General features: G+C 49.6%; 1 protein-coding gene across 3 annotated transcripts in view; it reads right to left on the bottom strand.

Moving 5' to 3' along the window:
- Positions 1-1,427: 1,427 nt before the first annotated feature.
- Positions 1,428-15,715, bottom strand: part of VPS45 (vacuolar protein sorting 45 homolog) — a 52,339-nt gene continuing 38,051 nt past the window's right edge. The window contains exon 15 of one of the 3 annotated variants that reach the window (XM_067569565.1): positions 1,428-2,747. In XM_067569565.1, coding sequence (XP_067425666.1) covers positions 2,660-2,747 — 88 coding nt within the window. In that variant the 3' untranslated portion in view covers positions 1,428-2,659. Of the gene's footprint in view, positions 2,748-4,571; positions 5,203-7,288; positions 8,063-15,715 lie in introns of those variants that run through there. The other 2 variants (XM_067569567.1, XM_067569569.1) reach the window with 2 other exon arrangements.

Raw genomic sequence — 15,715 nt, 5'->3', positions numbered from 1 at the left:
GCGTGACCCCAGGTTCTTGTGTTACATGAAGGAGTAAATAACACTTTTTCTCCACCCTATTTATGATCGCATAGACCTGTCAGATCCCTTCTTACTCATCTCATTTCTAAAATGAACAGTCCCGGTCCTTTTAATCCCTCCTCATGTGGAAGCTGTTCCATCCCCGATCATTTTGTTTCCCGTCTCTGCACCTTTTCCAGTTCTAATGTAGATTTTTTGAGATGGGACGACCAGATCTGCACGCAGCATTCAAGATGTGGGGTATGCCATGGGTTTATGTGGCATGATGATATTTCCTGTCTTAGGCTCTATCCTTTTCCTAAAGGTTCCTCACATTGTTAGCTTTTTTGCCTGTAGCTGCACACAGGTTTCAGAGAAGTATCAACAATGACTCCCCAATCTCCTTCCTGAGTGTAACTGCTACTTTAGATCCCACCACTTTGTGTCTAGAATCAGGATCGTTTTCCAATGTGCATTGTTTTGCACTTAACACTAAATTTCATCTGTTATTTTGTTGCCCAGTCACACAGGTTAGTTAACTAAGAAGTTAAAGGGATTTCACTATCTTGAGTAATTTTGTATCATCTGCAAACTTTGCCATCTCCCGGTTTACTCTCACTACCCTGTGTGCGCCATGATTAAGTTAAAGACTTTTCAGACCCGTTGTTGGTAGCTAGGTGGTTTTCTCTCGGTTTTAAAAGATGGGGAAAGTGAGCTGCAGAAAGGGTAATTGACAAACTTGAGGTCATACAGCAGCTTGATAAAAGAACCCAGGCTCCCAGTTCCCAGCTGTGGGTTAGGGGCTAGAACAGGGAACAGGATCCAGGAGTCCAGACTCCTGCTTTCCTGCTCTAACTGCTAGACCATTCCCCAGCTAGGTCTGGGCCTAGAACCCAGGCATCCAGCTTCCCAGTTCTAGCCTCTAGACCGTTCCCTTTCTAGAGCTGGGCACAGAACCCAGGAGTCCTGACCTCCAGTTCCCTCTTCCAAGCCCTAGACCATACTGCTTTGCACAAAGATTGCCAGCACCTGACTACCCAGAGACTTCCCCAGGACTCCCCTGTGGAAAGGGGCAGGTCCAAGCTTGCATTTCCCATCAGCCGGACTCTACTTCCCACTGGCTGCAAAGGAGAAATCTGACCATTGAACAGCTTCCTTTGGAAAACAGATACCTCTGCTGGGCCGGGCCGGGCCAGTGGATGGTGTGGCAGCTCCTGACCTGGCAGCAGACGGAAGAGCAAGGGGCATCGTCATGGGATCTCCTTCGTCACCAGCTGCTGGTGGTCGCTGCATTCTGTTTCGACATGGTGCATTAGCTGCTCCCCAGAATGCAACATGCTTGAGCTGGCATCTCAGCTGCTGGAGCTGCCTCTGTGAACCATGTACGGAACCAGAGCAGGGGCCCGCCTGGTTCTCAGGGCCTGGACTTCGCATGTTCCAACCCTCTGCCCCGCTACCCCCACCCCAAAGACCAAGAGATCTAAAGAGGTCACAACCTGAGGGAGTAAAGAATGGCAAGTGTCCGCTGAGCGGGATGGTCACTGCAATGCAGCCACGCTGCCTGTGCATCAGACGCTCCCTTCCCGCGGGCGCCATGCAGTGGGTAGGCACCACTGCTCAGCTGTCAAGACTCACAGGGCAGGCTGCTGTGATCCACTGGCTAGAATGGAGTCATCACACGCTCTTACAAATGGGGAAACTACGGCAGAGAAGCGACTCCTCCTTTGGGGTTACAGAGCCAGCGTCAGGACCAGAGTGAGCACTCGAGACAGCCCTATGATCAGGACTCTGGCATGTTCCTCTCCTGCATCTGCCCTGGGGTTATAATTCAAGGTACACTTTCCAAACCATCACAAAACCAAGAGAGTTTCTGCCAGAAAACTGAATTTTCTTTTTATTAGTGTCACAGGAGCTTTTCCAGATCACACCACGGGAGCAGAAAGGGGTGTGTGAGGAAAGGTGCGGTGCTGCTCTCCCCAGGGATGCCAGGGCTTGAGAATGGAGCCAGTTAGGAAATGAGCTAGTTTCATGGACAATATGAAAGAGGGGGGAGGGGACAAATATCTGGAATGATTTAAAACTTGAGAGCTGGTCAGAGTGGGACGTTTAATGAGTTTGAAAACGAAGACCCAGACCCTCAAAGGTATCAGTGAGGAGCTGGGCTGCAGACAATTAAACAGCCCAAGGCTGCAAGAACCCACACAGCCTTTACCTCGGCGGGACCAACACACACATGGAACCAGAGATTCTGGGCAGGCCAGTTGCGTTTATGAAGAGACACAGAAGTAGCTGGATTTTCAAACAAGTGTCTCGGCTTGGCGGGAGCTCAGCATCTTTGAGCCTGAGGTTCTGTTTTCCCAGGATCTACGATTGTCACCTCCCTGCAGTTCTCCCACCACATCCCATTAAAGAGCCAAGCAGGGAGGGACCGCCGCGGACACTGTGATTTCCGGCTCGGCCCAGCGCGTCGAGGCAGAGTTCAGCTTGCATGTTGTCTCCAGCTGCTTCTTGTGCATGTGAAGGGTCCCAGGATAGAAGGGAGCAAACAAGCCCAGCAGCAGGCCTGACTGCGGGAGCACCCAGTGCTGCTCCGACGCCGTGTGGTCAGTCTGTGGGCTGTGGACGGATGAGATAGGGAAGCAGTGTCATCCCCTCGCGTTCACCGCCTGCTGCTTGCCCTTGCTGGAACTTGAGAACTCTCGGCGCCCCGACCACGGAACCCAGAGGCGGAAATTTCCTCGAGGAAGCTGCCAAGCAGAGAGTCAAGATTAGTGGTGCCGAGAGCCAGCGTTGCACTGTCCCGCCAGCCAGCACCTGGTTTCAAGCCTTCAACCCAGGCAACAAGCGCTGTGCAAGAGCCGAGCTCAGTACCTACTCTCAGTACCTTGGGATATCCCCACCCTGCATCTGGAGAAACTGAGGCACCATGACTTGCCCAAGGGAGTCTGCAGCAGAACCAGGGATAGAAGCCAGGAGTCCCAGCCTCCTACCGCCATGCTCAGTCTCACAGACAATGCACCATCCCACCATCCGGTTCCCTCCTGACATGCTGCTTCCTTTCCCAGGGGGAGGTATAGAAGAGCTGGGTCAGCGGGAGAGGGGGCAGGAGAAGGGGTGGGCACTGACAGCTGCTCAAAGTTTGTCTTCACTGTGGAGTGCACCCAAGTCTGGGTTTGCCAAGCCCGACTGTGAGTGCCCCCCCCCATGTGTCGCCACGGTCCCTACGGCTACAGGGGTTTGTCTCTCGGATTCCTGGGGACGTCAGAGATGAGTTACTCATAGCAGCTTTTTTCCCCTCTCCCACTCCCCAATAATAAGGATCCCTATTTTATCCCCTAGGGATAACCCCAGAGACACACTGAAGTGCGGAACAGGGGTGAGGGTGCACGCGGCGTCCACCTGTTTGCATGCACAAGTACTATGCCAGGCCTGGGGGACTGGCTGTGCTGACGACCAGCAGACAGAGCAAAACTGATCAAGGCTTTCATTCAGCCCAGCCATTCATTAAAGCGGCAGAGCCTCCTCCGCCCAGAAGGCCCAGCTCCCCCAGATCCAGGCCAGCATTTACTCGTCCCCCCAGCTCTACCCTTGATCTCCCTTGACAGAATCCACTTGCTAAGCAAGCTGCTCGCTCTGGCTCTTCCTGTGCAGCTGATGGAGCAGGAAGAGGCGAAGGTTGCAATTAACCCCCTGCTAATGCTTCCTTGACATTTCACGCTCGGGGTTGGCAGGGTTCCTGGGAGGCGATCCCTTCCCCGGCTGGGCCACGGCTCCTTGGCTGACTTATCAGCCACTCAGCCGGCCTGTGACACACACACCAAGGGTCTCTCTACTTCCTGGGCATCCACAAGCCAGGCGTTCAAGCGAGAGATCGTTGGTGTGGATTTAAATCGTGTCCATAGAGAAAAGACTCTTTGGGCACCCTGACAATTAATTCAGCTGCAAGCCCCATTAGAAAGATGGCTCCCATTTAGCAAAAGGCTTAGCATGTGCTTGACTTTAAGCCCATGCTTAAATTTAGCCCTAGCTAGCAAAGCCCATACAGGTGGGATTGTCAGAGGAGGTTAAGGGAGCTTGGATTCCAAGGGCAACTGGGTGTCTAAATCTCTTAGGCAGTGATAAAAAGCCCCAGACTTAAGCACCCACTTAACTTTAAGCATGTACTTAAGTCTCTGTGGCTTCACTGGCCCGTAAGCAGGCACTTAAGTACCCTGCAGAATCAGGGCCCCAATAGTCCTGTTCAGTCATTCGCTCAGACAGGCTCATTAAGTGATCACAGGCAGAGGAGTAATTAACAAACCTGGCAACAAATAAAAACTCTTTTTGCCCTCCCCACCCGTACACAGCCTTCAACCCTTCCCCAAACCCTGCCACACAAACTGCTTTGAGAGCATGCCCTCGCTACTGCGTGCCCAGATCCTATGTAGAAGAACCTACATGGAGCCGAGTCTGCAAATCAGTGACCCCCTCCTTGGAGAACTCACCCACCGGGGCCAGCTCTTGTGAAATGCAGCTGGTTGGCAACCCCCCTGGCAGTCTCTGTGGAAGGAGCCAGCGAAGCAAAGGCCGGGGCAGTTAGTGTAAGAATTTTCTGGGGCTTCCACACAGGGGAGACAGCAGCTCCCCATGAGCTCGTGAGTTCAGGACTCCTGGGTCCTACCACCGCCCCTTGGCACCTGGACTTCCTCCTTCTGGCTCTCAACCTGCCCATCTGCAAAGCAGGGGAGAAAAGCTGCTGCTCTTGCAGGCTGCAGACAGTGGCTGAAGTGCTCAGTAATACCCCAACTCTGCCCCCGTTGAGGCTTTACCTCCCTGCTTGGCTCTTTAATGGGACACGGGGGGAGAACCGGAGGGAGGTGGCGGAATCGTTTGGACAGAAGCAGAATTTGGGCAAGGCTGGGCCCAAGCCCTTTTAAAAGTCCCGCTCTTAATATGTGCCCAATGCTTGGAGATCTTGCCATGGGCAGGGCAGTAGAGCTGGAATTCACCATTATCCAGCAAGTCAAATGGTTATTGCTGATGGGTGTTTGCTGTAGTGCCCGGCGTTCCCAACCGAGATCGGGCCCTATTGGGCCGGGTGCTGCACAGAGCTAACAAGGAGCTGGCAGACAATTTCACCCCCTTTGTGATCAACTAGGCTGAAGAGGCTGAGATTATCCAATCCCTGACAGATGTCCCTGCGGGCTGTGTAAAGGTTTGCTCCTGTTGGAAGAATTGATTCACTTAGCAGCTGGGAGACAGCACTAGTTTAAAGAGGAGGTTGCAGGGGGCATGGGGGGTGGTGTGTGCGCGTTAGCTGGAGAAGCAGGTTTGTGTGAATGCGGGAGCTTGTTAGAGCAAAACCGAGCCTGTCTGTATTTAAGGACCCGATCAGGCAGCCTGACCCATCACAAATCACAGGGACGCTTAATCCGGCCGAGCGCGCACAAGTGAGAGATTAAACCTTGGAAACACATTGGTTTAAATACATCTCAAAGTGGTTTAAGGGTTGGGGCTTTAATTCAATCCTTTCAAGAAAAACAAACTTCCAAAGGGCGAAAGCCACTTGCCTTGGTTTTGTTTCATTATAGGCTTTTCTCTGGCGCCTGCAGTAGCTAGAGGCCGTGCGGTCCAGTGCGGAGGGCCCTGGACCAGGCCTCAGGAAACCTGCTTTCTGCTAGTGCAGCCCTTCCTAATCAAAGCAGCAAGCATTCCCCTCCCCTGCAGGAGCACTTGCTTCGGTTCCTGGCTCTGCCACTGAGCTGCTGGATGATCTTGGGCAAGTCATGTCCTCTCTCTCTGCCTCAGTTTCCCCTCCCATCTTTTGTCTGTCTGGTCAATTGACGTTATAATCTCTGCGAGGCAGTGCTGTATCTGTGCAGCACCTGGCCCAGTGGGGCCCTGGTGTCTCGGTGCTACTGTGATGTAAATAATTAGAGCACAGCGTTGCATCTGGATTAATGACTTTATCCTCTCAGCCCCCATCTGAGGCGGGAAGGAGCATTCCCCCCACTGTGGGAACGGAGGCAGAGAGAGGGGAAGTGACTTGGCCAAGGTCACAGGCAGCCTGTGGCAGCACTAGGAACTGAAACCAGATCTCCTTGAGGCCTAGTGTAGTGCCCTAATCACAAGAGCAACCTTTATGCTCTCTCTGGCAGTCCCCCCAACTCCTCACACACTTTACATGCATGAGCTGCGGGACAGACGTGTTATGAACCGTATACAAAACCGCGCTGCTGCAGGTGGAATCCAGCCTCCTACCAGTCATGGAATGGCAAAGGAAAGAAAATACCTGCCAGCAGCTACCACCGTGGCAAGCAAGCAAATGAATTTGGTCACACAGCACGTTCCAGCCAAGCTTCTTCCCAAACAATTTAGTCAAACTCACCACCCCTCTGTCAGCTGGCTTCACTGCACACCGTCTACAGAGGAGAAACCTGAGCAAACGACCCAGAGAAGAAGTAACTTGCCCAAGGTCACACGGCAGGCAATAGCAGAGGTTTGATTAGAACCCAGGCATCCTGCCTCCCACGTCCCTTTCTCTAATCTTGGCACAACACTGCCACCGAAGTAGGAGAACAATCATGTGATTAGGTTAAAGTGGTAACTTCCATGCTGGGTTGGGAAGACACACCTTCAGCCTTGTATGTCTGCATGACCACAGATGGGGCCAGATGCCCAGCTGATGTAGAGCAGGGTAGCCCCACTGAAGACAATGCAGTGGGGCTGATTGACACCAGCTGAGGATCGGGCCCAGCACAGGCTTTCTGAAGCAACTCAATCATTTGGAAAATGAAAGGGATGTCCCCTCGTATGATCTTATCAGGACCTGTGCTGCATGGAAGACGGTTACACACGCAATCCTCTACAACACCGTTACCAGGCTCTAGGTTGATTCATCCCCTTAACACGCTGATCAAGTTACTTTTAGTGTTAATGTCCTTTAAAAATAAAATCAGATAACATTGCAAAAAAAAATAAAAAAATATTCCTGCGGAAATGTTATTCCCCCAAAATAGATCTTCAGAATACAGGGCTGCCTGCCAAGGTCGTGAATCATGAGGCTTTGAAATCAGGCACTGAACCAGATGCAAATGCCTGCACCATTTTAAGCCCTGTGTTCTGGCGCAGGTAACGTCCGGATTGACGCTGGGCTGAGCAGGACCTGTGAATGCTGTGGCCACTCAGCTCTTTGAATACCGTGGCAAGGCTCAGCCTCCTCGATTTATTTTTAGGTATTCAAGGCAGGCAGACGGAATCCGTAACAAAACCACCGGGAATGACTTGCTTTTATTTTTAAAGAGGACTCTTGCTCTTTGGCTTTATCTATGGGAGGCTGGATTCACAGCTCTGCTAAAGCCCCTTCATGCTGAAAGGGGCATGAAAAGTGGCCAGAATCTCCCCCTGGAGGCCCTGCCCAGTTGGAGTGGAGCTGGCATGAAGCCCTGCTCCCAGCCCCTGAACAGAGGGTGAATTGGGGATGTCAACAGGGCAGTGTGCTGTGGCTCTTCTCCACTTTCCAAGGGGCCAAGGGAATCAGACGGCAACTTAGGGCATCCTGGAAGTCGCTTTAACTTATACTGGGGGCCAAATAAGCCTTTGCCCAGACAAGGAGCACAAAGGAGTCTCAAAGCCCAAATATGGGAACAAAGTAACTGAGACGCAGGCCTCTGTATCTATAAAGATCAGAAGCCTGATAAAGATCAGGGAGCAGAGAGCTGGGCAAAGGTCTGCCCAATTCACTTGCCCCTCAGCGCGCGCGCACGCACACACACTGCAACATCCATAAAGCATGTTTGCAAGCTAGCATAACCCGCCTCCAGCTGCAAGTCAGAGCCACATTAAGCACCAAATGCTTCTCCTTCTCCACACATCTCTGCTGGGTAGGGGACGCCCTTGCTGGGATGTGGCACATGGACATTCTTGTAACTGGGTCAGTGGGGCACCCAGTATGTTCCCGGGGATTAGTCGCAGCATGTCTGTGTTTGACCAGCGACCCGTCGGCTTCAACAGCCAGATGTTCCTACCAGTCTCACTCTTCTCTTTTTAACCCAGTATCTATTCTCCTCGCCGCCCTGCAGCCCTGAAAGTCAAAAGCACACGAGGATCTAGTGTTGGAAAACAGCCTTATGGTCCCCTAGCAAAGGATCAACACTCACTGTGAATTTCTTGAAAGCGGGGAAAATAGCTCTCTCCACCTGCAGCCCCAGGAAGGGGAGAGGGCAAGGAACTGTGATGGGAGATCAGGATTTTAACTGCTGTGCGGCAATTTCCTCTTTTTGATGTGCTAGAGCAGTTCTGAGATCAGCAGGGTGCAGACCGGTTTGCAAAGAACAAGCAAGCAGAGAAACTGGTCAGGTGGGCTTGGCTGAATCTAACAGGTGACAGTTGTGGGTGCTCTTCCATCCCAGGCCAAACTGACCGCAATGGCTCAGTGTGGGATTAGGGGGCGCTGTGCTGCAGGGCAGGGTGTGGGGGAATAGGTAAGGGGACGCGCTCTCTTTGAAGTCAAGGCTGACTCCAATGCTTGAGCACAGTGCAAAAGGGGCGAAGGAGCCAAAAAGTGCAGTTTTGGAAATGAGGTAAAGCCCCTAGCATACAGATGGCTGGCAACAATCCCAGGGAATGTCTGTCTGAGACAGGATATTAGACTCCGGTGTCCTGGCTAAATTCCAAGTTGGGGAACTCCTTTCTATGTGACTCCTCCCCATTTCAATCGCATACTAAATTTCTCTTCACTCCTTGCCCAACACTAGTGAATTGTGTTGCCATGTGACTTAAACAGCTGCCACTTTCCATCCCAGAGGCGGCTGCATTTCAGTGGCGAGCAAAGGACTTCTGCGTACACGATTTAGATATAGTTTTAGAATCCCTCAGGATGGGAAGCAATATATAAGGCCAAAGACATTTTCATGACAACACTGGCCTTATTCTGCTGGACCAATTCACCCTGAATCCTGCAGACAACTGCAGCGATTAAGATTGAAATTCAGGAATGGAACCATGCCATGCAGGGACATTGGCCTGCACAGTAAATAAAACTAAATTAAAAAAAGACTAATTATGAGTGTATATCTATAAAACAGAGGATCTACCATTAATACTTCCAAGCTTTTCAGCCCTTCCATTACTGTTCATGATGCTAAACAAAGAAACAGACGGGAGCGCTAGCCAGAGGTTTGTATTTAGTGAGTGGTTCCACCAACGGGCAGATGCAGTGAAATTGCCTTGAACCTAATCCTCAGCGTGAGCCGCTGTAGAAGAATTTCATTAAGTGGACAGATGTGGCAGCTCATTTCTCATGCACCAGGCCTATCTTTACAGTGAGTCACTGCCTGGTCTTCTTCACGCATAGAACATGGCCACGAAGGCCCTTTTACCTTTTCGATAAGTCATCACCAGGGTGTTTTTAAGCAGAGCTGCCATCTCTCATTTAAAAACAAGGGAAGTAGCTAGTCTGGTTTGATCATAAAGACATGGAAAATTCCTTAACAAGTATCTATACCCTACTAGCGTTTTCCATCAGAGGATCTGCAAGCACTTTACAGTCATGAATTTTGTGGGCAAACAGAGGCACAGAGAGGGTAAAGGCCTGGTCTGCACTAAAACAGAACATGCACGACACCCTGTGAAGTCAACAGGATCTGCAGACCTATCCATCGGGCTTATCTGGCTTCCATCACTGTAGCATCTGAGCCCTTCACAATCCATGATGTATTTATCCTCTCACATGGCTGTGCGGTAGGGCAGTGCCATTACCCCCATTGTACAGATGGGGAAACTGAGGCACAGAGCGACAAAATGTCTGTGACAGAGAAGAGAACAGAACATGGGTCTTTCACCTCCCAGGCTAGAGCTCCAACCATTCCACCATCCTTCCTAGCTATGCTCGGATCCTCAGCCTTTCTAAAAATCATTCCCAACTGAATTGCTCCAGAAGGTCACACATCAGGCTGAATTCTCATTTACACCAGAGCATGTAAGCAGGACTTAGTGCAACCAAGAATCAAGCCCCCTCTTTTTAGGACCGTGCCAATGACTTGCCACGATGGCAAGCATGGGCGTGAGAAAGGTCACAAAGAAAAACAGCAACAATCCTCAAGATACTGCAGTGAGAAGTGCAGTACAGGTACCTGAACAGAGCTGAGCACCCAGGCTTCCAAACCTCTGCTCTCACCACTAGACCACAAAGATCAAGTCCTCTGCAAAACTCACACACCTAAGTGTGGCTACGTCCCTGCCCAACTTGCCTGTGATGCACAACCATTGATGCAACATTCCACAGAGCTCTCGTGTGACTCGGCCACTGAGATGGAGAGTCACTAGAACTGGCATCGTTTTAAAAAATGAAGCCGTTTGGGGCGTTTATTCTGCTCCAATAGAACAGAAGGGGAAAAAGAACTCCGCTTTTCACCCCTAGGGTGCTGCTGGGAATCAAGCCTGGCTCAGCACCATTTCCATCAGATGGCTTTTTAGTGGGCCAGAAGGAAAGACTTGATGGTCTCAGTCCACTTCCCAGCAAGACAGGCATCCACATCCCAAAACCACCACAGCAGCTGGCACCAACTGGGCCCTCTGGGCAGTATCAGAACAGAGGCCAAGGGCTGCATGGAACACAGAGGCTGATCTCCCCTCTAGGCGGATCCATGGGTGGGAGCAGAAAGGAGGATGATTTGGGGGTGCAAATTGCATCTGTTCTGCAGACGACTATCAGAGAGAGTCTGTCTGTCTGCTTCCCATTTGGCAGACCCAATTCTTAGCACGTTAAACCCGCCAGTTTGCGGGGACTACTCTCTGAATCACATCTCTCAGAAAGATCTGTGCATCTCAAAGGCGCTGATCAGATGTGAAGCCATGCCTCTCTCATGCGAACATGGGGCTCTTCTTCATTAAGGCAATTAAAGAGAACCAGCTAATACTTTGGGGCATCCCAGGATAAAAACATGGGCCTTCCAGCACTCAGAACCCCTCCTTGCCAAGTGACACACCCTGGGGTACGTACAGAGCACGCCCTATGCATCATTCAGGAGAGGAGCGTGTGAAGCAGCGAGGGGGAGGAGGGGATGAGATGGAGATACACCGACCAGGTTGGAAGATGTTGGAGTCTGGCCCTATCAGCTGAGACTACAGCTGCTGAGTGGTTCTCACCATGGAGAAATGATCCTGGCACCCGCTGGCAGAGTGGGAACTGCTATGGGCACTCTCTCTTTGAAGAGCGGCTCTCTGCAGCAACTCTATGCCACACACACACGTCCTGAGGCCTGGCTCGCTGCTACAACCAGAAGAAACTGCCCAAAGAGAAAAGCTGTCCTGCTGCCTTCATTGAACCTAGTAGAAGGCCTTGGCCAGTGACTAGGTCTCTGGGATGCAGGGGAATCTGTCAAGCCAAACTTGCATTTCCAATCCATTGCAGGTTAGAAGTTGAATGCCACACAAAAGAAGTACAATGCTGGTCATTTACCACTGGAGGGGGGCCCGGCCAAGCCCAGGCACTGGCATAGCGGAGGAGGATCACATGGAGGAACAGATGTCCTGAAAGGCTCTCAATTAAATTTTAAATGGGAAAGCTCCCCATTCACAGCTAAGTAACTGCTCTCTGCTCTCAGGCTATGCGCTCAGGCCTAATTCAAGCGGACACTTTAATGTTTAAATAGCTCCAGGGTCTACCGAAGAGCTGTTGCCACAACACTAACACAGTTAACGTTGCAAATGTTTTAACGAAAGGGCAGGGCGCTGGAGAAGCCTGACCCAATGCTCTGCCAGCAAGGGCAAGTGCAGGGACGGCAGAGCAAATCTTAATGCTGCTGCAAAATGACATTTGCTGAGTGCCCCGCTGAGAACAGGTTGTACAGGATCCAGGGATACTCAGGGCCCAATCCTGTGTAGCAGCCGGCTCCTTCAATCCCTGTTAATGCTCAGTATCTCTTAGGAGCACTCTGTACTTCACCTGATCAGGCCCTGTGGCCCATGGATTCAAACCCCACTGAAGCCGATGGGGGCCCTATTGATTTCATTGGATTTTGGATCAGGCATTACAGACAGATTTTTAAAGGGATTTAGGTGCCTAACTCCCACTGCAGTTAGGAGACCTTATCTGCAGTTTTAGTGTTTATTTCATTAAGGCCTGAGGCCTGCAGGTTCGTAACATTCTGGCAAACAAAACCCCTGTTCCTTGTCGAGTACTGGCATTTCATTCATTTGCACAGATAAGCTCACTTAGTAGAACCTGCTGCATTTCTGAAGTGTAATTTATTTACATGGAATTTATGGCAATACATACTCCACTAGTACATGCACACGCGCGCGCACACACACACGCGCTCTCTCTCTCTCCTGTGTGTTGTGTGTGTAAAAATATAGAATAGACACACATGCACACATGCTCTGCATGTATGGATATATGCACCAAGCGAGCACAGTCCAGTTGTTTGTATGTGTATATACATACTCCCCCATCTGGCCCGACTCTCCTTTAGACTAAGGCTCCTTTACATTACACTCAGACTTTTTCCCCCTCTGAGGCCTCTTTACTCTGCCAAAGTGGGATAAAGGCCTTAATGCCATGAGAATAAAAGCTCCCATACTGTAAAGCATCCACTCACAGTACCTTATGCTTGTGCCTATTCCCTATACAATGCACGGGGTATTTAAACAAACCCCATCACACAGATACAAACCACAACAACATAACCAGCTCCAAAAGCACATTTGTCTCCTGCTTATTTTTTTTTTTTTTTTTAAAAGGGCAGAATAGCTTCCCCTACCCCATAATCACAGCTGTTGATCAGAGAGTGTAAGTTGGACTGGTAAGAACAATGAAAGCAGATAATGAAAGCAGAGAATTAATGTGCTTATGCTAGCTGCTCAGAGTATTAATATAAAAATCTCCTGGTTTATTGTGAGATATCAACTCTAATCCTGGAGGAGTAACAGATCATTCATTACAGGGAGGCCAGTGGATTACCAGAGGAGTTAGAACGCGATGGAAATACAATGAAACCCAGGGAAAGCTTCCTTGTATTAAACACCTCTGTCACACCTGCTAAATTGCCTTAGATCCCACTGCACTTTGTTAAAATCCTCCTCTTAATATGCAGTCAGCTAGGAGGGGGTGAAGTGGAGTTTTCAGGTGCACAGATATCACAAAGAAACCCCAAGGGATCGATATTTGTCTGAGTCACTCATTCAATATTTAATAATGACAGTCTGCCCCATTTGACGTTTGGACTCAGTAACTGGATGAAATGCACTGGCCTGTGCTATGTAGGAGATCAGACAAGATGATCGGAGGGTCCTTTCTGGCCATTAAAAAAAACCCCAAAACACTATTAACCTTGCATCCCAGGATTTCTAAGTCAGTTGTAAACATTTACACAAAAAAGGCAATGAATCCAAAAGGATCTGGATTATAACCATTTGCCATTTCTCTGGAACAGATCATTTACAAGTTCCCCACGCTGTTTCGAATGGAGCTGTTGTGCTGTAATATGATGAAATGGCTTTAGGGTTTCTGTTCTTGCAGGGTCAATAATGCTCAGCAAATTTACCAGGTCTCATCACATTTAATGTATGACCTCCATTAGTGAATAATCTTACATTTCCACGGTGCCTTTTGTCTGAAAGGCTCCTGAAGTTTGTAAGGCAGCAAAGGAATTACTGAGTCTGTCGTCCAAAGGCAAATCACCTCTGGGGTGCAACTCAGCAGTTGCTTTCAATGTATGGCAAATGCTTTGTAACAATAAAAATGAGGTATGCAGTTAAGATTGCAGGAGGAATTTAGGTGGTAAGGAGTATCCAGGGGTTAGCCAAACTGAAATTTAGCCACAACACTTGAATTCATTTAATTGTCTGAAGGGGCCAGACCCTCCATTTGATCTCTCATCTGAATAATGGCACCTTCAGCAATACAGCTTCTCCTGGCATCCTGGGGGAACTTTGGTTCAGCACTGACATGGGGAAGAATATCTCCTGCTGCACTACCTGACTCTCTCCCTGTGGCATGTGGTATTTTCCCCTTGGAGGTCTCCCATCCAAGTATTGTTCCAGGCCCAACCCTGCATAATTTGTAAGATCAGAGATCACAGCTAAATGTGAAACCATGAGATAACATGTCAGCCAGTTCATTTCAGGACCATCACTGCATTGCCCAAGTTGTTACAGACATTCTCTGTGGCCTCATCCTAGATCACGACACTCGCAGACATGCTACAGTTGACCGGAAATTCATAGATTGTAAGGTCTGAAGGGACCATTACATCAGCTAGTCGGCCCTCCTGTATAGCACAGGCCAGAGAATTCTTCCCCCTTACCCCTGGACTAAGCCCAAATCACTTTGGTTAAAGCAGTTTCCAGACACACAGTCAGTCCTGAGTTGAAGACATCAAGAGATGCCAAAGCCACTGCTGCTTTCCTTGGCTGTTTGTTCCAATGGTTAGTCTCCCTCATCAGTAAAGATTTGTGCCTTGTTTCTAATTTGCATTTGTCTGGGATCAACTTCCAGACCATGGGTCTTGTTCTGCCTTTCTCTGCTAAACTAAGGAGCCCTTTAGTACCTGGTTCTTTCTCGCTGTGAAGGTCCTTCTACTCTAATCGAGTCATCTCTCCCTCTTTTTGATGCCCTGTCTGGCAGGCGTTGTTGCATCACTCAGCCATGTCCTCATCTTCTGAGAACACCCAATAGGAACCAGTTTGTGCCAGCTCTGAGATGGCTGGCTTGTGGAAGAGGAAAGCCTGGGAACTGGTCTGCGATACCAAATCCTTTCGCCTATGTGACACCAAAGAACTAATTGGGGAGAGAACAACTTTCAATCCCTACCAATCCAGGCTGGATCTGAACCAGTGACCTGCAGAGGAAAAGGGGCTTGGGAAAGAGATGGGATGTCTCAGTTCTCCACGGTACCAAAGTTCATACACTATAGATTGGACCCTTCATTGCCTTGCACCTTGTGTCATCATTTACACCAAAGAAGAGCAAGTGCAGAGTGGGTGTAGGATGCTGCTATTCTGATCTGGTTTCAGTTTATGCCAACTTTGTGCTGTGAATGACTATGTAGGACACAAGACCTTTGTCTATTTGGTGGCCAGGTTGCCAAAGCCACTTCCATTTATGTTTAGAGCTAAACTTCAGATTTTAATAAAACTGTATTTTCGTCTTCAATTCACAGCTCTGGTGCAGAGCTTGACATCTGTTACCCTCCCTGTCTCGCTCTCTGAACAGAGTTCTAAAACGTCCGCTTTCCTTTAGAGACCGGTCCATCTGATGATATTTCCGATGTAACTAGTTTTCTTCCTCTCCCTGGTTTATCTGCGATCTTGCCGGATCCTAGGAGCGTCGGAAGCAAGTTGCTCTGCTATCAGCAAGCTATGTATCCACAAAATGACATTCTCTTACCAAGGCTCTGAATAATTGTGCTCTTTTCATCACCTTCTCATCACCTCTTCGTTCACCGTTTTGGTTATCCGGCTGATTTTGGCATTCTTCTAGAATACCATAACTCAAACGCTCTGAGTCTTCGCCATGTCCTTTGTAAGTGTCCATACAAGACAGCTGACCATATGTAGCACTTCGGCTATCTAGTGCAGATTTTTAAATAAGAAAAGCCCTGACATTTTAATAAAGTGCTCCAATTATGCCCACTGACACTACTATACTCCTGTGCTCTGCAGGTTGGAATCGCAGGCTCTTTAAACTCCCTGGACAAATCCTGCAGCAACAAAGGCAGCATGGTCCAGACGC

The sequence above is a fragment of the Emydura macquarii genome, unplaced genomic scaffold (assembly GCF_026122565.2).
Source record: "Emydura macquarii macquarii isolate MOO-44397 ecotype Brisbane River unplaced genomic scaffold, CSIRO-AGI_Emac_v2 contig_2924, whole genome shotgun sequence".
NCBI lineage: Eukaryota > Metazoa > Chordata > Testudines > Chelidae > Emydura > Emydura macquarii.
The sequence above is the reverse complement of the archived record's forward strand: the minus strand, read 5'-3'. Positions and strand labels throughout refer to the sequence as shown.